The sequence below is a fragment of the Poecilia reticulata genome, linkage group LG2, assembly GCF_000633615.1.
Source record: "Poecilia reticulata strain Guanapo linkage group LG2, Guppy_female_1.0+MT, whole genome shotgun sequence".
NCBI lineage: Eukaryota > Metazoa > Chordata > Actinopteri > Cyprinodontiformes > Poeciliidae > Poecilia > Poecilia reticulata.
In genome coordinates, this window is record NC_024332.1 from 20847802 (window position 1) to 20867468 (window position 19667).

General features: G+C 44.0%; 3 protein-coding genes across 5 annotated transcripts in view; 2 read left to right on the plus strand and 1 right to left on the minus strand.

Moving 5' to 3' along the window:
• LOC103456753 (sterol 26-hydroxylase, mitochondrial-like) overlaps window positions 1-3167 on the plus strand; it is a 7731-nt gene extending 4564 nt beyond the window's left edge. Inside the window, exons 6-10 of one of the 2 annotated variants that reach the window (XM_008396481.2) lie at window positions 465-631; window positions 1505-1586; window positions 1677-1913; window positions 2085-2203; window positions 2711-3167. In XM_008396481.2, the coding sequence (XP_008394703.1) occupies window positions 465-631; window positions 1505-1586; window positions 1677-1913; window positions 2085-2201 (603 nt within the window). In that variant the 3' untranslated portion in view covers window positions 2202-2203; window positions 2711-3167. Of the gene's footprint in view, window positions 1-464; window positions 632-1504; window positions 1914-2084; window positions 2204-2710 lie in introns of both variants that reach the window. The other variant, XM_008396473.2, reaches the window with a different exon arrangement.
• A 1577-nt stretch (window positions 3168-4744) lies between these two features.
• tmem198ab (transmembrane protein 198ab) lies at window positions 4745-14103 on the plus strand. Of its 2 annotated transcripts, none has more exons than XM_008396452.2 (5): window positions 4745-5116; window positions 10767-10979; window positions 11103-11684; window positions 11775-11971; window positions 12051-14103. In XM_008396452.2, the coding sequence occupies exons 2-5, from the start codon at window positions 10823-10825 to the stop codon at window positions 12201-12203; spliced, it is 1089 nt and encodes a 362-aa protein (XP_008394674.1). In that variant the 5' UTR covers window positions 4745-5116; window positions 10767-10822; the 3' UTR covers window positions 12204-14103. The 2 variants fall into 2 exon arrangements, with proteins under 2 accessions (XP_008394674.1, XP_008394682.1); XM_008396460.2 differs by lacking the exon at window positions 4745-5116 and adding an exon at window positions 10381-10470 and having other exon boundaries at window positions 12051-14101.
• Window positions 14104-15348: 1245 nt separating this feature from the next.
• Window positions 15349-19667, minus strand: part of LOC103456733 (desmin-like) — a 5975-nt gene continuing 1656 nt past the window's right edge. The window contains exons 2-9 of the mRNA XM_008396446.2: window positions 18175-18235; window positions 17384-17479; window positions 17137-17298; window positions 16911-17036; window positions 16568-16788; window positions 16457-16500; window positions 16297-16385; window positions 15349-15510 (exon numbers count right to left, since the gene is read on the minus strand). Coding sequence (XP_008394668.1) covers window positions 15469-15510; window positions 16297-16385; window positions 16457-16500; window positions 16568-16788; window positions 16911-17036; window positions 17137-17298; window positions 17384-17479; window positions 18175-18235 — 841 coding nt within the window. The 3' untranslated portion in view covers window positions 15349-15468. The remainder of the gene's footprint in view (window positions 15511-16296; window positions 16386-16456; window positions 16501-16567; window positions 16789-16910; window positions 17037-17136; window positions 17299-17383; window positions 17480-18174; window positions 18236-19667) is intronic.

Here is a 19667-nt window from a genome sequence, read left to right on the forward strand (position 1 = left end):
AAAGTTATTAAAAACAAGTTTTTGTCTAAGTTAAGGTGAATTCATGGTTCCTTTTTCCACATAATGTAATCGGTAGTGTTTATGATAAAAAAAAAAATACAAAAAATTATGTGATCTGTATCGRTGATCGGTATCGGTGATCGACCCTCATGGGTGATYGGAATCGGCAGGAAAAAACGTGATCGGCACATCTCTAATAAATACAGATACAAATCAGCTGAAATATTTTCTAGATATGAATAAAAATGTTTAGAACAAATAAAATATGAAATAATGACAATATTCTCAATAAATGAGATGTTTTTCTTGATAATTTCTTCCTCTGTGGATTTTTGATAAGCAATTTAATAATCTGATAATATGGGATTATCCTCCTAATCTGGGTTTTGAAGTGATCGGTTCTGATCATTTCAGAGATCAACCCTGTAAATAATAAATCTATAACTGAACGTTTCCTCTTCCAGACGTCCAACACTCTGTCCTGGGCTCTCTACCATCTGGCCCGGGACCGACCCGCCCAGAACCGCCTGCAGGCCGAGGTGGACTCCGTTTGCCCCGACCGCCGGCCGCCCAGCACCCAGCAGCTGGGCAGGATGCCCTATCTGAGGGCCGTCGTCAAGGAGACGCTGCGGTGAGACGCCCCGCCCACGACCTGACAGGAAGCAGGAAGTGACGGAAAATAAAGAAAATACATGAGATATCATTAGAATATTCCAGAATATTTTGGAATATTCCAGAATCTCGTCTCAAATCAAAGTTTTTCTCAGTCTGTTTTCACATTCTGTCACAGTTCAACTGAAATCTGAGACTAAATCATGATTTTAAGGTAAAAACATCCTCAGACTTTTATTTTTTTCCTTTTCTGACTCGTTTAGTTTCACAAAACCTCATCAGACCCGACAGGTCAGAACAGAACCTGGTTCTGATCAGAAGGGCCTAGTCAAAGCAGGAACATTTAATGCTTCCTGGTTTGTCATTCTCAGTTTGTGGAGCGGTTCAGGACCTTTTCCTGCTTCCTGTTGGCCGAGTAAAAGCCCGCTCTAAATCATCCATGTTCTCCTGTCAATTTTCAGTTCTCATAAAAACAGAGAAAAAGAAAAACTCCAGATGGAGGATTGTATTCAGATGGAAACGAACTTAAATTAAAATCATGAGCTAAAAGAAGAAAAACCAGAATTTAAATTCATTTAAATAAATTTAAATTTGTTTAATCCAGCCTCTGTTTCTCCTGCCTGCAGGTTAAAGTCACTGAAATAAAGTTTTTAAACAAAGTTTTTCCAGTTCACCGTCCTCAGCGCTCCGTCTGATTGCTGAGCGTTGGCCATGATGCTGCCACCACCATTTTCAGAAAGTTTCAGTCTGAACTTCATGGAGCGTTTCAGCATTTCAGTGTCTTACAGCCTGCAGAGACAGAAAGGTCCTGATGTGTGTGTGTGTGTGTGTGTGTGTGTGTGTGTGTGTGTGTGTGTGTGTGTGTGCGTGCGTGCGTGTGTGTGTGTTGCAGCTTGTATCCGGTGGTGCATGGAAACGGACGGCTGGTGTCAGAGAACGAGGTGGTGGTGGACGAGTTCTGGTTCCCCAAGCAGGTAAGAGGAGGAAGAAGAGCTGCATCTGTCTGTATGTCCTCATCCTGTCTGTCCTCATCCTGTCCCGTCTGTCTCTCTGTCCCCCTGCAGACTCAGTTCCACCTGTGTCACTACGCTGCGTCCCACGATGAGGAGGAGTTCGAGGCACCGGAGGAGTTCCTGCCGCAGCGCTGGCTGCAGCTGGAATCTCCCAGCAGCCATTGCGGCAGAGCCACACCCGGTTTCTACCGCCATCATCCCTACAGCTTCATCCCGTTTGGAGTCGGAGTGAGAGCCTGTGTAGGCAAGAGGCTGGCAGAGATGGAGATGCACCTGGCTCTGTCCAGGGTGAGGGAGGGAGGAGACACACACACACACACACACACACACACACACACACACACATACAGAGAGACACAGACCAGTGTGTTTTTGATTTATTTAATGTATCTGTTTTCCTGTCTATGTGTGTGTGTTTTCCTGTGTGTGTCCTGTGTGTGTCCTGTGTGTGTCCTCCAGCTGATGCAGCACTACGACATTCACCCTGAAGTTGGATCTCCTCTCGTTGAGCCTAAAACCAGAACTCTTCTGATCCCGTCCAGACCCATCAACCTGCGCTTCCTGCCCAGAGCCTGAAGGTGGCAGCACTCCCTCTCCTGCTGCTTTCTGAAACTTTTTACTTTTACAGCTTCTTCATGTCCTCCACAGTCAGTCTCACTAAAACTCATTTCTGACCAACAGGAAGTAGAAAATCACTGAACAGATCTTCATCATGTTGATGTTCAGGAAGATAAAAACATTAAATTTGTTTTTGGATYAGTTTATTCAGGGTGTGAAAACTTTAGCTTGGCGTGTTAGTGGCTGTAGCGCCCCCTGAAGGCCAAACATCACCAGATTTACCTGCTGGAGATAATTACAGCATATTTTTAATAATAAAATAACAGATTTTAAATGAAGTAATACAAACTAATAAATGAAAGATTTCTGACTCAGCAGCATTTCTCATACATTTTTATGTTTTCATCTCCATTAATGCTGTTTTTGTCTGAATTATTAATATTTGTATCAGTATTATTAATGTGTTCATCAGGATTCATCCTGTCTTCCAGCCTCATGGCTCTTTGTTCTGTTTGTGTGTTTCTCAGAGCCACCAGCAGGGGTTGATGCCTCATTCAGGGTTGGATTCTTCACCACGTCCAGAGGAGACGCTTTAACCTAAACATTTTTATTAATATTCAGTTTATTGAAGCTGAAGATAATTTTCTGCCTCTGTATCGGTTTCTGTCCTCACCGCTTTTAAAGTCAGGCTTTGATTAGGCAGTTTCTGTGCTCTGAGCTCCAGCTGCTGTGGAACAGATGGCCCACATCATGATACCTCCACCACCGGGCCTGACACCGTGTTGTAGTTCTGTCTGCTTTCTGACCTTTGACCTGCAGATGGAGAAGATCGGAGGGAGAGGAAGCTCAGTTTGGTTAGCATTTAGCTTGCTGCAGCCTGACTGCGTTCTTCATGTGTTTGAATGTACCTGTGCCTTTCTGAAGTATATTTATTGTTACAACAGGGAAATGATTTTACTGTAAAACCATCTTTTAAATTTTGAACTTTGTATTTCTGATTTATTACTTAGAAAAAGCATATTTTGAAATTAACAAACATTTTATAAATCATTAAAATTCTAGATGTTGATCCTTTTATTTATATTTCTGTTTCTATATTTCCATCCATCCATTTTCTTTCACCCTTGTCCCTCAGTGGGGTTGGGAGGGTTGCTGGTTCCTCTCCAGCTGGCGTGCTGGGCGAGAGGCGGGGTCACCCTGGACAGGTTGCCAGTCTGTCACAGGGCAACACAGAGACACACAGGACACACAACCATGCACACACACACCTAGGGGCAATTTAGACAGACCAATTAACCTGACAGTCATGTTTTTGGACTGTGGGAGGAAACCGGAGTACCCGGAGARAACCCACGCAYGCACAGGGAGAACATGCAAACTCCATGCAGAAAGACCRGGGCCGAGAATCGAACCCAGARCCTTCTTGCTGCAAGGCAACAGCTCTACCAACTGCGCCACTGTGCAGCCCCTTTCTCTATTTCCATAAAGTTGAATAAACTATTTAATKAAATGTTTTTGTTCTGTAAAAGTCTCAAAGCTGCAGGAGTTTCTCACAGCTGCAGGAGTCCGACTGCAGCTTGATGACCAAACACTCTGATCCAGATGGACTGGACCCAAATGGACTCAAACTTGCTCCGGTACAAACATTCAAGACATCCACTGGTCAGGCAACAAGTCTGGTGTTTGATTCATCTGATCCAACCCAGTTCAAAACTAGTTTGGACCCGTCGCCCAGCTTTAACCAGCTAGTTGATGAATTCAGACTTAAACCAATGTAAAACATTTTCCATTTCTAATGTGACAGTAAATCAGTGTACGCTGCTCTGTAAACCAGTCACCACCTGCTGGTCCAGTTGCAGCTCCTAGTCTGCACTGGGAGACGTCCAGCAGCCTCCATCATCTTGACTTCCTGTTTTATTTAGTTTGATCCAGAAAATTCTAATTCATGCAGAAACTTTTCTGTTATAGACTGACTGGAGACTTAAAGCTCCACATCATGATGCTGCCGCCACCATGTTTCCCTGTGATTTTCTTTTAGTCATTTTCAGGGTTGATAATCTGGTTTCTTGTTTTGATGATTAAAGATCTGATGTTACAGAAAGCTTAGATCTGCTCCAGTAATGATGAGATGACTGATGGTCCCAGAGAGCCGGCGTTTCCCCAGAATTGAGGAAAACTCTGATAAATGATTCCCTCCAGGATCCATCTTCATCCTGACGGGAGAAACATCCAGATTTCTGACTGCATTTTAGAGGTTCAGCATTTATTTCACTTATAAAAAATCTATTTTTAGTTTTTATTTAATGGGTTTCTATGACGGAGTATTAGAATCATTACAGATAGAAAAAAAGAATGCTGAAAAAATATTCAGATTAATCTTGGAATTTTTTTATTTTTTATTTTAGAAAAAACAAGGACATTTCTGAGTTTCAAAAGTCGAAATAAATAAACTCATAAATTGTGAAAATAATCTCAGTAATTTTTTTTCTAAATTCTGAGTTTTTTGTCTAAAATKGTCTCCTTTATCGTCTCTCTCCAGTGGTTCCGAGTGTTTCTGCTGTAAAATCTGCTGGTTTACMGAGTTAGCATCAAGCTAGCGGTGCTGCTACAGCTAAAGGTGCATTTACAAACTCCGCCAGCAGGGGTCGCCGCACAGGCCAGCTGCCTCCTCCTCCTCTTCCTCCTGACGCACCGCCTTCATCATCCGGACCGGACCGCAGCCTGGATGCTCCAGCAGTCCGTGTAGCTCAGAACCGGGTCTCCGTCCTCCCAGCCCGGTCCCGGTTCTGATGGATGGTTAGCCCACCGCCCTGCCCACTGCTGCGGACCCGGGGAGCCATGGAGTCGGTCGGTGCGGGGGGCTCCGCGGGGCTCCGCGGGGCCCCGGGGCCGCAGTGAAGGCGGAGGAACCACGACCCGCCGCGGGGAACATGGTGAGTGCTTCCACGGTCCGGTTCTGACCCGGTCCTGACTCGTTTCTGACWCGTTAAAACCARCGGAGAAATACATGTTGCGTTTATGGGTGTGAGCTGCCCCACGGTCCGTGAAGGGGTCGTGAAAGAATCCGACAGAAATGCAACACTTCCGGTTCTTCTTCGCTAAAACCTGGTAATTGTTGTGACGTCACGTTGACATGTTTCCAGAAAGTCAACAGACAGAAGAGCTGATGCATTTTCCTGCATTTGGACCGGAACGTGAACGCATCACGTGATTCCTCATCTTAAAGCATTGGGTCAAAACATTAGGCTACAGCAGGGGTCAGAGGTTACTGCAGGGGTCAGAGATTACAGCAGATTGTTACAACAGTCAGAATAAATAAATCTCTGAAACTTTACAGTTTGAGAAATCAGGCCTGAATAGTGCTGCAGTTCTGGTTCTGATCTGGTTCTGATGGGATCAGAATGTGATCCCATCAGATCTGATTCACTTCATCCAGTTGGATCAGTTTGACCCTCAGCAGCTGATTGGTCTCATCAGACAGGAAGTGACATCAGCAGATGAACCTGAGCTGATGGCGGCTCCTCCACCTCGAGGTTTCCACCTGACAGGAAGTGACATCACTCACCAGCTCCTCTGCGTCTTTATGTAACCTGCTGAGGAGGCGTGAGAACGCCTCGCCAAGTCATGGCGGTGGTGGGCGAGAGCGCCAGAATGATCAGCATGAGCCGCAGAGCGAGTCATGAAGCATGACTCACCTGCCTCCACACGAGGTCAAAGGTCATTTGCCTATGACAGAGTTGGTGGCTCAGYTGGACTGTTTAAGGTCTGTGGAACTCCAGGTGTTCAGGTGGAGCTCCAGGTTTTCAGGGAATCGTATTTATTGATGTGGTCTCAGTTGGTTATCAGGTGATCGTTCTGATCCTTTATTTTGAAAATCTTTCTAATGGGCTGTGTTCCCTGGTAAACCAGTGACCTCACTGACGCCATGTTGGTGTTTCTGCTGCCTGGTGATGCCGAGGTCATGAAGGTCATGAAGGTCGTTCTGGGTCGTGTCTCTTCATCCTGAGCTCCGAGTGGAGCATCAGCCCAAAGGACAGTCTGTCTCCGTCCCTGTGATGGGACGTCTGCTGCCGGCGGCGTCTCTGTCACGTTTTCCCATCAGCCCCGGCGGCTCGTATTGATGATCGATGGAGGCCATCCAACCCGGCTGCTGATCCGACCTGCGGCGCAGTTCAGAAGCATCGGAGCGGGTCAGGAAACTTTCTGCTGCTCGCCTCCGGAGCAGCAGAAATGACACTGTAATCTAACATACTTTAATAAAAAAGACTTAAATGAAATATCTGCAGACTGACTCAATAAATCACTGATCAGTCGATCAGTAAACCTGCAGTAATAATTGGTATTGTTCAGATAATCCTAATCTGAGTTTGTAATCTGGAACTCRCTTTATTTTGTATTTTAGTGACTGATGGACTTTAGTCAGCTGATGAAGAGTTTATAACTCATCTTCAGATTAAATCRGGAATAAACTCAACAACAWGAATGCTCTTAAAGGGCCGGTGGCACCAGAATCAATAAAACCCATTAATAAACTGTTCAAATATTAATAGGACTCTCTGCATTAGTTCCTCTTAAAATTAAATAATATTGAACATATTATTTAATTTGTTCAATATTAAATAATATATTTAATATTATTTAATCACAAAAAGAGGATCACAAAAACCCAGTGATCCTCCAGAATTCACTGGGTTTTTGTTTGTTTTATTAACTTTTTTCTTTTTACAGTTAAAATCTCTGATTTTGTGGAGCAAATTCTGAAATATTTGTAATATTTGTTATTATTTCTGGCAGTAAATGTGACTTTTTGTTCCTCGCTGTATCGATCACAGATAATAACTGATAATAATTGATAATAATGGATATTAGCTGATAGTAACTGGACATCAGGTCAGGCTGAGGCAGCAGAGGAATAAAACATGAATAAACTTACTGCCACCTGCTGGTGGGAGTTAGCATCACTTTCAGCATTTTTCAGGAAATATTTCAGTAAATMTCACATTGATGCATCAGCCTTAAAAACGCAGTGCTGTGTTGATTTAACTTGAGTTTTCATGAACACAGAATCACAACAAACCGTCGGGACTGACTCGTGTAATTCAGGCCACAAGAAGAGCTGAGGCGGGCCGGATTTGGCCCCTGGGCCATCAGTTTGACCCACATGAATTAGATCCTTAGTTATGGACCTCCAGGGGTTTAATCATCCATCAGAACTTTATTGATCCATGATTGACTCATCAAATGTTTCTCTGCATCTGACTGGCTGTTCATACCCTCCTGACGATTCCTTCCTCAACACTTTGACCCTCAGCTGATTGGTTGGTTGAGGACCAATCAGAGGAGAGGACCTCAGCTGATTGGTTAATTGAGGACCAATCAGAGGAGAGGACCTCAGGTAATTGAGGAAGAAAACATCTGGTACGGTTCAGTTCTGGTTCAGTTCGCTGGACGTCCAGAACTTCAGTCAGACTTTAGATAAAGGTGAAGATTAAAAATTTTTTTCTACTTCATAAAACTTTATAGATCCTAAATGAAGTCTGATCTGGTTTAATTTTATTTTTATTTCATGAAATGATTCAGAAATCGACTTTCTGTAAACTTTGTCGTTCTGCTCGGCGTCCAGCTGAGGATCAGGATGAAGTCAGACGGCAGCAGGTCTGTGGAGGCTACGCAGGACACTGACTCACACACACACACACACACACACACACACTGACTCACGCACACTCTCACACACCCTCACTCACTGCGTTCGGGCTGTCGGTGAAATCTGCTCTCTGATGCATCAACAGTTGCTGCTCAGCATGAAGCGTTTCACATTGCTGGAAGCAGCAACCAGGAGTTGCTGGTTGCTGGTTGTTGTTGCTCTGCTTGTTGCTCATGTTCTGTTCTCCTGTTTTATTTCTAAATCTGTGTTCAGTTTTTCCTTCCAGAATGTTTTCAGATATTTTCTCTCACTTTGAACATTTCAGGTCAAAGTGAAGCTGCTGGTTCAGTAAAACATTTTCTACATTAACATGATGTTTGTTCTCACTGGTTTCACTGGTGTGGAGTCCTGCTGACCAGAACCAGGTCTGTTTCTGTTCTGATTGATTTATCAGTCAATAATGTGGGATGAATTATTCTGGATCATATCTGAGTGAATCTGCAGACCTGGAGTCCTCTCAGAGGTCAAAGGTCAACCTGGTTCAGACATTTCCTGGCTGCTTTCTGCACCGGTTTTATTCCTGAATCTGATTTTTATTCTGTAACTCAAATTATACGAAGATTAAATTATTATTATTACAACTTTTCCTTCAGATTTAAAGACATTATTTCTGTAAACCAGGAATATTTTTTTTGTTAAATATATTTCAGTTTCTTCTTCAGCTATAAAATAAATCAGATCAATAACAGCATGTACAGATTATAATCTGAATTATTAGTCCAACTGTGAGCAGGATTACACATCCTGATAAAATGACATTTTAATCCAGATATTAGACCAGGGGTGGGCAATCCAGGTCCTGGAGGGCCGGTGTCCTGCAACTCTTACATGTCCCCCTGGTCCAACACGCTTGAATCCAACAGCTGAATCACCTCCTCTGCTCAGTCAGGTTCTCCAGAGTCCTGCTAACGACCTCATTATTTGACTCAGGTGTGTTGAAGTTGAGACACATCTAAAAGTTGCAGGAGACCAGCCCTCCAGGCCCGGAGTTTCCCACCCCTGTATTAGAGACTGAAGCAGCAACATTTAGCAGATTATAAATTTTTCAGTGCTTCTGGAAACGTGGAATATTTTAAAAATAATTCAGGAACACGGAGATCCAAAATGATTCAGCCTCAGAAATGTTTCAAAATCTAAAACTTGAATAAATTATTTTGTTATTTCTCAGCCTGGGTCATCATTTTCACTGCAGAGTAAAAATGATCCAAMAGACCAAACCTKAAAACCTGTGAACTTCAGCCAGAATCCTTTATGATCCTCAGGGATCCTCTGGGATCCATCCTACTTCCTGCTTCCTGGAGTAAAACTGGAGCTGTTCATCAAATTCTGAATCATTTCTGTCAGGAGCTGAAATATTGACTCTGCTGGTTTTATGGCCGTTTATTGATGCTAACAGTTAAATGCTAAATACTAAGTAGCCAGACTAGCTAGCAGCTAATCTTTGAGTGTAACATTGAACATCAGATGAACATGTTGTGACTGATTTTGATTGATTATATTCCAATAGCTTCACGTTTTCTATGCGGCAGCCATCTTGGATTTCAGGGTTCTGTTGCTAAAACTTTTTGTGTCAAAAGATTCCAGTTGATTTCTTCCAATTTGGAAAATTATATTTATAACTGAACACACAAAGAGCATCGTCACCATAATTCTTATGAATGTTGCCATGGTTACTGACACGCTGCTCCTGATTGGCCAGGATTCAGGCGATCAGAATAAACATAAACTAAATACGATTCACACTAACAGAAAGTAGAGAATATGTCAACAATAAAGTATCCATGTGATTTATAAAGTGCAAATATTAGTGATTTTTTAAGTTTTATTTGTTTTTATGTGGATATTTTTCTGTTTTTCTTTTTTAAAAATGTAAACAAACATATTTACATGTTTAGGAAAAAATAAAATAAAAATTTTTTATATAGAAGTAAAAACTAATCAATAAGCACATCTAAAGTCCTAATTTCAGTAAATATTGATAATAATTTGACAACTATAAATAAATGTCATTTCATGGCGTCCTGCATGTCGTCCTCACAGCCAGCAGGACCAACCCAAACACTTTCCCTGATTGGCTCATGCTGTTGCTATGGGAGCAGCAGCCGCACCTCCCATTGGTCCGGCTGCAGACTCAGATCGGTCGGTCTCCTGTCAGTCAGCATCTCTGTGTTGTCATGACAACAGACAGGAAGCAGGAGGCGGGGTCTGGTGGTGTTATTGTGCAGCAGCAGAAGAAAAAAAAAACTGTTTTTATTTTTACATCAGGGGGGCGATCTGTCTGCCAACACAAAGCCAGCACACACACACACACACACACACACATATCAACACACACACACACAACGGGTCAGTCGGCCTCGGCCTGCTAATCTCTGATCGCAGGATGATTATTAAATGATGTTTGGATAGAAAAAGGGCTCAGAGCGTTTAGCTGGCGCTCTGGAGCGGGCTGTGTGTGTGTGTGTGTGTATGTGTGCATGCGTGCGTGTGTGTGTGTGTCTGCAGTCATTTCAGGGCTGCTTGTATCTGTTTTTATGGATGCTGAAGAGCCTCTAGCTCTGCAGGTTTTCCAGCAGAAAGGTATGCAGCAGCTGGAAATGGATGAAAAGTTGCCGTTTTGGTTCCAATAAAACCGGGTCAACCGGACTGAAGGAGGAACCAGCTTTAGAACCGAATGATGGGCTGGATCCTGACAGAGTTTTTCCATCTGTCAGTACCTGATGTGGGCTGGTATCTTTCTGGATCTCTCCGGTTCTCTTTGGATCTTTCTGGATCTCTTCAGATCTCTCTGGATCTTCCTAGACAATGTCTTTCAGAGTTTTGTTTCTGTTTAGTCGTTTAATCTGACTCCTTTGATTTCCCTTGTCTGTCTGCAGGTGAAACCGTTCACCTGAGCGCCGCTCTCTAACCTCCTGATCTCCTTCTCATTGCCATGGCGACCACCCTGGAGACAATGCTGYTGCCGCCGGACCAGGAGCTGCACCCCGGGTGGCCAAACGCCTGCCTGGACCCCGGAGGCCGCTACTCGGTGGTCCCCTCTGTGGTCTGCTCCATGTGCTGCCTCTTCGGCATCATCTACTGCTTCTTCGGTGAGTTCTGATGGATTCAACYGGCTGCCGATGGAACTGTTACCTGACCGGATCGGTTTGTTACGGTTCCTGCGGTCTGATCTCCATCTTGGTTCTGACCCTGACCCTGCTGCATTCCTCTAGGCTACCGCTGCTTCAAGGCGGTGATGTTCCTGACCGGGCTGATGTTCGGCTCCGTGGTCATCTTCATGCTGTGCTACAAGGAGCGCGTCCTGGACACCCAGCTGAGCGTGGAGGCCTCGGTGGGCATAGGGTTGGGCATCGGCACGCTGTGCGGCCTGGTCACCATGCTGGTGCGCAGCGTGGGGCTGTTTATGGTGGGGCTGCTGTTGGGGCTGCTGGTGGGCGTGGCCACGCTGGTGGGCATGGCGGAGCTGTCCCAGGCCCCGTCGCGCTCTGTCTGGGTGCCACTGGGCGTGCTGCTGGGCCTCGGCATGCTGTTCGCCGTGCTGACGCTGCAGTGGCAGCGCCTCTTCACCACGCTGTCCACCGCCGTGTTCGGCGCCGCTGTCATCACCGTGGGCYTGGACTACTTCCTGGAGCTGTTTGCGCTCCTGGTGTACATCTACGAGCGGATCAAGGTGGAGCCGGGGAAGCCGGTGTGCTGGATGACCTGGCTGGTGCTGGGGGTGTGGCCGTCCCTCACCCTGCTGGGGGTCATAGTTCAGTGGAAGGTGACCGCCGAGGGATACTCCCACACCAAAGGTGAGGAAACAATCTCCCAACCTGATACTGWTGCTGCAGGTCGTCACACCCTGATGTTTGTAAAGTTTCTATCTGTCTCTTGTTCCTCAGTGATCATCAGCCGCCAGCAGCGAAGGATGCAGGTGATGCGGATTCGTCAGCGAGACGACCGCTACCGCAACAAGAAGAAGAAGAAGCAGCAACATGGCTCCTCCCACCAACACCAGGCCAAGCAGCTCAACGCCGAGCCCGCCTACCGCCGCAAGCCCAACCCCATCCGCCGCTACGACACCGACGTCCTGTCGCCGGTAGCCAGCATCACATGCCGTCTGTGTCCCAGCGGACGGAGGGTCTCCATGTCTCAGCTGTCTCTGTGTTGTCTTGCAGAGTTACATCCAGAGTTTCCGGGACCGGCAGGTTCAGGCGCAGCCCTTCCCCGGCCGACTGGTAGGAGGCGCTCACGCTGTGGTGGAGATGGGCTACGACTGCGGCTCCACGACCCCCCTCACCGGGGCCGCAGGGCCACCTCTACGGGCCTGACCTCGGACCCTTGACCTTCATAGGACTGATCAGGAGGAACTGACTAGAGCCACTACACTCACCACCAGATTGACAGGCAACCTTCTGGTGTTGACCTTTGACCCAGCAGGGATAATCTACCCACCTTTAAACTCTTTACAAAGTCTTGACACATGAGCTAAGCTAGCTGTGGCTAATGAGCTAAGCTAGCCACTGGTTTTGTGACATTACACGCATGCAGACACTAAACACATACACACCACAGCTCCAACCCTGAAGGAACCCACTGACCCGGTTCTGAGCTTTCTGCCTCCATCTTCAGTCAAACATCGACTCCAGTGGTTCCACTGTGAACCCAGCTCAGGTTCTAATGCCAGATCAGTCAAAGATCTGGGTCACCGTCCAACTCTGGGTCACCGTCCAACTCTGGGTCACCGTCCAACTCTGGGTCACCATCCAACTCTGAGTCATCGTCCAACTTTCGATCATCGTTCAACTCTGGATCATTGTTCAACTCTGGGTCATCGTCCAACTTGTCAACCAGTATTGCAGAAGCAACCAGCTCCTCAACTGCTTGGGCTCAAACAAATCCTTGAGCTTCACCAGGAAGGGACAGCTCAACACTAACTGGAAGTCTTTTTCTTTCTGTGCCATCCAGACCACAACAACCTTCTGTGGAACGCGAAGAGACGTTTTCTCTGTAATGGAGGGGACACCCTTCGTCTCCCTTGGTGCTGGACAGAACTCTGCTGTCCTGTCAAACTGCCTCGCCTCTCCTTGGACTGCCAGGTCAGCCAACCAAAATGCTCAGTGGGACACTTCCCTTCGGTAGCCATGGCAACACCAAGTCAGGTTGTGTTGTTTCCCATAGAGAGAGCTCTGTTTACACTGGCACCTCCCAAACACGTGGAAATTGGCTTTAATAATGTTTGGTCCGCGACCACAGCCATCTCAACCAGCTAACGTCCTTCTAAAAACACGTTTAGCTTCTTATTTCATCATTCAAACACCAAACTCACCTCAACAGGCGTGCAAGTAGAACGGTGTTAGCAGAAGCTAACGTCTGCAGTCTTCCTCTTCTTCGCTCTCGGTGTTTCAGCTTCTGAACTGGATTTTCTTTGGAATATTTTAGAAAAGAAATCTGTGAATACCAAACCGCTAACGGGTTCCACTGCAGCAGCTAGCATGGCAGCCCTATTGAATTTTGAAGCTACTTACTTTCTAAATTAAAATTGTCAGGTTGAGTTGATTTATGTAAACAAAACTTTTTCACAGATGCCAAATTTTGTTTAATTGAACATTTACAAAACAACCCAAGTAAATTTAAACTTTGGAAGCCAAGTGTGCTAAATGTTTTCAAAGTTAGCAAAATGTTGACTCGCTACATTAAACATTAGTTCCCTCTGTTAGCCAATTAGTCTATTAGCCCATTAGAGTAGAGGTATCCACCTCTAGCTTCTGCTAATAAGAAGCTAACATAAAGCTAGCGTTAGCCTCTTTGGGTTCTGATCCAGACTGAGGTGCCGGTGTAAACGGATGAATCGGACCAGCAGCCGTCTGATTTCTCCATCGTGTTTTTCTTTATTTAGGATGATGTAACATCTGTCTGGTAAAATGTGAAACTTTAATGTCTTTTTAGAGGAGAACTATGTACAGGAAGTGATGCATTTAGTGTGAAGGGCTGAACTGCATGAGATGAACTGGTTAGCTTCCTGCTGCGATCGGCTCCAAGAGGAAACCTGTACAGAAACACTGCACTTATTTTAATGTCCAACAGGAATGAAGACATGCTGTATTTATTTATTTGGTGTTTTATTTATTTTGCTCAGCAGTTTAAAGTGATCATGTTTTTAAAGACTCTGATCATAATTAAAGCATGTGTTCCTGCTCTGTTAAAACAATAAAAACATTTAAATCATTTTATCGTCAGCATCATAGAATCATCTTTTCTGATTTGTATCTGCTCTTCGGCTCGTTAATGTCCTGTAATATTAATGCAGCAATCATTTAAACATCAAAAAGTTAGTGATCGATTTAAAAAATGACTCCCTTATCTATATATATATATATCACTTATTTGTAAAATAGAATAATAATTGATGAAGTTTGTTACATGTTAAAAGAATAAATAATTGCTTCAGTTATTTTTCTACATAATTATTTCTTGTCATAAATCAGGAGTTTCATTTGTCAGCACAGTCAGTGGGCGGGGCTAACTGCTCTGCGAATGATGATTGGTCCATGGTTGTGTTGCTGTTCAGGTCAACCAATCAGACGTGTCAGATTTAATTATTTCATGAAATATTAAATAATGATGTTTTAAAGAATAATTAATAACTACAATAATTGAGTGTCAATTATGGACACTTTAAAAAATGTATGCATTTTTAATTTTTATAATTGTTTTTAAAAGATCACAGATAGGATCACATATTTTAAGAACTGAATGGATTGTGGCACTTTAGGTGCTCCAAAAGTTGATCACGTTTAGTTGTCAGCTTAACGACTAAATTTTAGTTTAATGAACCGATTTCCATCCATTATTAAACCGACAGGCATAAACTGACTGATGTTTATGAAATAACATCAAACTAGAAAAATAGCTGTTCCTAGCGAAACAGCCGTGAGAATGCATATTTGCAGAATGACTGCTGCAGAAATGCAAGAAAAAGTAGAGAAAAGCTTAAGAAGTAGAAGAAAGCAGAAGAAATAGAAATAGTTTAAACAGTTCAACAGTGAAACATAGCAAAAGCATAAATTAGCAGAAGCAGAAATTAGTACAAAACCAGAAATATTTGAAGAAGTGAAACAGCAAAACAAAAAGCGTAAAGGGGCAAAAGAAGCGTATTTGCAAAATGACTGATGGAGAAATGTAAGAAATATGAGGAGGAGGCATAAACTGATGTTTATGAAATAAAATCAAATTATTGTTTTAAAGTAGTTAGGATGAATTATTATCTGAGCCTAATATCCTTAAAATGCTAATATCTAATCCATCAATCATTTCAACCTTTTCCTATAATAATCTTTATGTTATTACATATTTGAATCTCATATTAGTAAATAACTTTCTGATTATGATCTGGGATGAAACAGAAGTGCAGTTTCTCAGATCATCTGAGGGTTTTTATGGAAATTCACCAGAGAGATAAATGAATCGTTTCACTGCAGGATGAAATCAGCGCAGGCTAATGCTAATGCTAGCGCTGTGCTTAGTTCAGCTTTATTAGATTRAGTTGGTCAGAGCGCTGCGGAGCGTCGTGTCGTCTCTTCTTCCTGCAGATCCTCACATGATGTCCTGCTGGTGCTGCGTCGACTCGCTGACCACCTGGAGACAGGAACTCAAGTCAGGAGCAGCACTATTGCTAAAGCCAAAGTTAACTCTAAAGCTAATGCTAAAGCTAAAGGCCGGTGAGGTCCACATGCAGAGCCTTTATGGCGCCACAGCAAACATCCTCCTGCTTTATTTGTTCCAGGATTCAGATTCTAAAAGAAAAACTACGRCAATAGGGAGGGATTTTCTGCATCAGTGTCCAAACTTTTCACGTTTCGTTTAGTTTTTGTTTTTTTCTGCGGCGCTTGTCAGTGTAACCGAGGGAAACTTTAAATCCTGAATCCAGATGAAAAAGTGAGACCAGGAAGGAAAAACGTCATTTAGACATTTAGAGCAGAACTAACAGAAAATCAACCTGACCTGCTTCCAGTGCCAATCCATACAGATGATCAGTTTAAAAGCTGGTCAACTCATCAATGAAAGAGAATCTGTGACAAAAATTCACCTTTTCTTTTAGTTCCTGATGATCCTTCAACCTGAGCACTAAACAAACTAAACATTGATTTAATTTATGTTGGTGTTTGCAAAACATACCATTTCAGACGTTACCTGAAATGGTAGCCCCGCCCACTTTATTATTATCAGCCTGTGATTGGTCAACAGTCAGTTTACTGATGACCAACCAACAGAAACCCAACTGTAGATTCTGTGCTAAAATGTAGACAACATGTTTTGAATAGGCCACAGAGCATTCCCAACCTGGGAGGTCAGTGTCGATGTGTGTGACGGTGTGTCAGTGTGTATTGATCCAGTGGTGCGTATCGTRTGTATTGGCGCTACCTCTCCGTCTCGGGTCTCGATGGTCTTGATCAGAACMGTTTTCTTGGAATGGGTCTCTGCGGARCGCTGTGGCGGTTCTGGGTTGGTTTCTGCTCAAACAAACAGGAAAGTCAGAGTCAGGAGAGATGGTGCGTTCAGGGTCCTTTGGGGCGGTATGTACCTCTGAAGCTCAGGGTGGAGAAGCTCTGCATGGGCAAGGCRATCCTGGAAGAGACAGTGGTTAGAGYCGGGCGGTTCTGGAGGTTCTGGAGCTTTCTGTGCGGGTTCTGACCTGCTCTCCTCGCCTTCCAGCAGCTTCCTGTAAGTGGCGATCTCCACGTCCAGCGCCATCTTGACGTTCAGYAGGTCCTGGTACTCCCTCAGGTGGCGCGCCATCTCGTCCTTCATGGTGGCGATCTCGGCCTCCAGCCGGGCCACCGTGTCCTGGAAGCCACCCGCCTCGCGCCCGTGGCGGTCCTCCATGTCCCGCATCTGCCTCAGCAGGGACTCGTTCTGGACCAGAATCAACCAGGTAGAAACACATGGCAAGTTAACCACACAGAACCAGTTAGCAACAGAACCATCAGGAGGTTCTGAGGATGCTCCCGGACCTGTGAGGTTCTGGTTCTACGTACCGTCCCTTTAAGGGAGTCGATCTCGCAGGTGTAGGCCTGGATCTGGTGCCTGAACTCCAGCGTCTCCTGGCGGGCCTGCTGCAGCGCCTGGTTGTTCTTACTGACGGCCTGGTTCAGGTCCGAAACCTGCAGGGACAGAAYTCCGTCTTCATCTGCTCCATCGGTGCTGCCCTCTAGTGGTCAGATACACATGCRGATAAACAGGAARCAGCAGGAAGTGGGTGACCTTGGACTTGTACCACTCTTCAGCCTCGGCGATGTTCTTGGCGGCGATGCCCTCGTACTGGGCCCGGATGTCCCTCAGCGCCGCCGTCAGGTCCGGCTTGGACATGTCCATCTGGACCTGGACCTGCGTCTCCTGCATCTGGTTCTGCAGCTCCCGGATCTCCTGCAGGGGGAGACAGTGAGTCTRTGGCTCGGACTGGGCAGGTTTGAGGAGGAGGAGGAAGAGGAGGTGATGGAGGAACAAGAACCTCTTCGTGGATCCTCTTGAGGAAGGCGATCTCCTCCTGCAGCGTCTCGATGCGTCTCTCTAGGTCCAGACGGGCCAGAGTGGCAGCGTCCACGTCCTGCAGAACAAATCACATCCTCTGAGCGACACGTTCAGAGTCAAACTGGAAGTCACACAGGAAGTCAAACAGGAGAAACAGAAAGTCAAACAGGAGGAACAGGAAGTAAAATAGGAGAAACAGGAAGTCAAACAGGAGAAACAGGAAGTCAAACAGGAACTCAAACAGGAGAAACAGGAAGTCAAACAGAAAGTCAAACAGAAGAAACAGGAAGTCAAACAGGAGAAACAGGAAGTCAAACAGGAGAAACTGGAAGTCAAACAGGAAGTCAAACAGCAGAAACAGGAAGTCAAACTTTAACTAGTCAAAAACAGAAAAAAGATGCTAGGAATCCATGCAAGAGAAAACTGTTTTCTTTCTATTCATTTCCTTTCAAATATTCAACGATAAAGACACTTTTCTGTAAAATTAAAATGTTATCTGATAATCATTATGGGAGGATTTTATTGTTTCAGGATTAAAATGGAATAAAAAAGGATCCCGGACGAGCCCTAATGGAGAAATCAAACCAAAATAAAAGCCTCAAAATAACAAAAACATGTTGGCTAAAGAAATGTAAGCAACCTAATTCWATCAGTTATAAACCATTTTTAAATATTAATAGAAAAGTGTTTTGTTTCTGTGCAATAATAAGTAACAATAAAAAACAGCAACAGCAGAAAATCAKTTTATTATCAAATCTGATCAAGACTCACAGCTCTGAACGCAGCGAGGCTGTTCTCAGCTTCTTCCCTCTGGAGGATCTCCTCCTGCAGCCTGAACACACACAGAGAGAGAGACACACACACACACAGACACAGGGAGAGAGAGTGAGAGAGAGAGAGAGAAAGAGAGAGAGAGACAGAGAGACACACAGAGACACGGAGAGAGAGAGAGAGAGAGAGAGAGTCATAGAAAGAGCGACACACACACACAGAGAGACACACAGAAAGAGAGAGACACACACAGCGCTTTATTTGAGTCATGTCATCTTTAGAAACAAAACCTAACTACCTGACACATTCTCTAAGAAATGAAATGAATGTATTTTATTAAAAATGCAGCAGCTCCTTCTTCTTGCTGCAGCTCCTGTGAATTAGTTTAATCTAAACGTTGGACTCAAACTCTGTGTCTCTCTGGCGGCTTCGTTTCGCTGCAGAGTCTTTCTCTCCTTTTATAGAAGAAAACATGATGAACTCYAGTCATATTGAAGCAGCACTAATCTGTAATCTGTAACAGAGTCTAAACTAAAACCTTTTCATTTATAATTTAACAACAAACGTTTAGCCAGGCTAAAACTAAAGCTGCTGGCAGGAAATGTTTCAGTTTTATTTYAGAAACTTTCCTATAAACTCAGTCTGATGTGGGATTAACAAGAATAACATAAATATTAACTAAAAAATGTGGGGCATTTCCTAGGCAGCTAGCTAATGCTGAAAGCTAACTTACTGAATAGCATTTTTATTTGTTTTAACTGAACAAGAAAAAGTCAAAACACATTTAATTAAATTTTTAATTTAATCTAATCTAATCTACATAATCTAAGAGATGATCTCTTAGTACCTGTGAATAACTGGTGAATAAATGAAAGTGATTTTCTGCCATCAAATATTCATCATCTGGAGGTGAAGCTAATGCTAATGCTAATCTACTGTTATTCATAAACATCAGAAGAAATTAATTTTAATTTCATGGACACATTTTATTACGCCTTAAGGTTTTAATAAAATAAAACAACATCACCAAACAAACTGTTTGATGTAATAAGCAGCAGTTTAAAGCCTCGGAGAAACAAACTGTCAGTTATTAAGCAGAGATAAGAAAACAATAATATTTTATTCTGATTATTTTCAGCTGCAGGTCTGCTCTCTGCGCTGAGCTGCAGCTCTGCTGATGTTACAGGTTTTATTTTTACTGCAGCTTCATTTTAATTGATAAACAATTAAACATACAGATGGTAAAATAATCAAAATGGCCGCTCTCGTTAATAAACTTCCAGGTTTAAAGTTTTTCTAACATTATTAATATTGAAAACATATTAAAAGGACTTACTTTCMTTTATTTATAACCTTTCAAAATAATTTTTTTATCTGTATGTTTTGGTGGAGGGGCTGCACAGTGGCGCAGTTGGTAGAGCTGTTGCCTTGCAGCAAGAAGGTTCTGGGTTCGATTCCCGGCCTGGGGTCTTTCTGCATGGAGTTTGCATGTT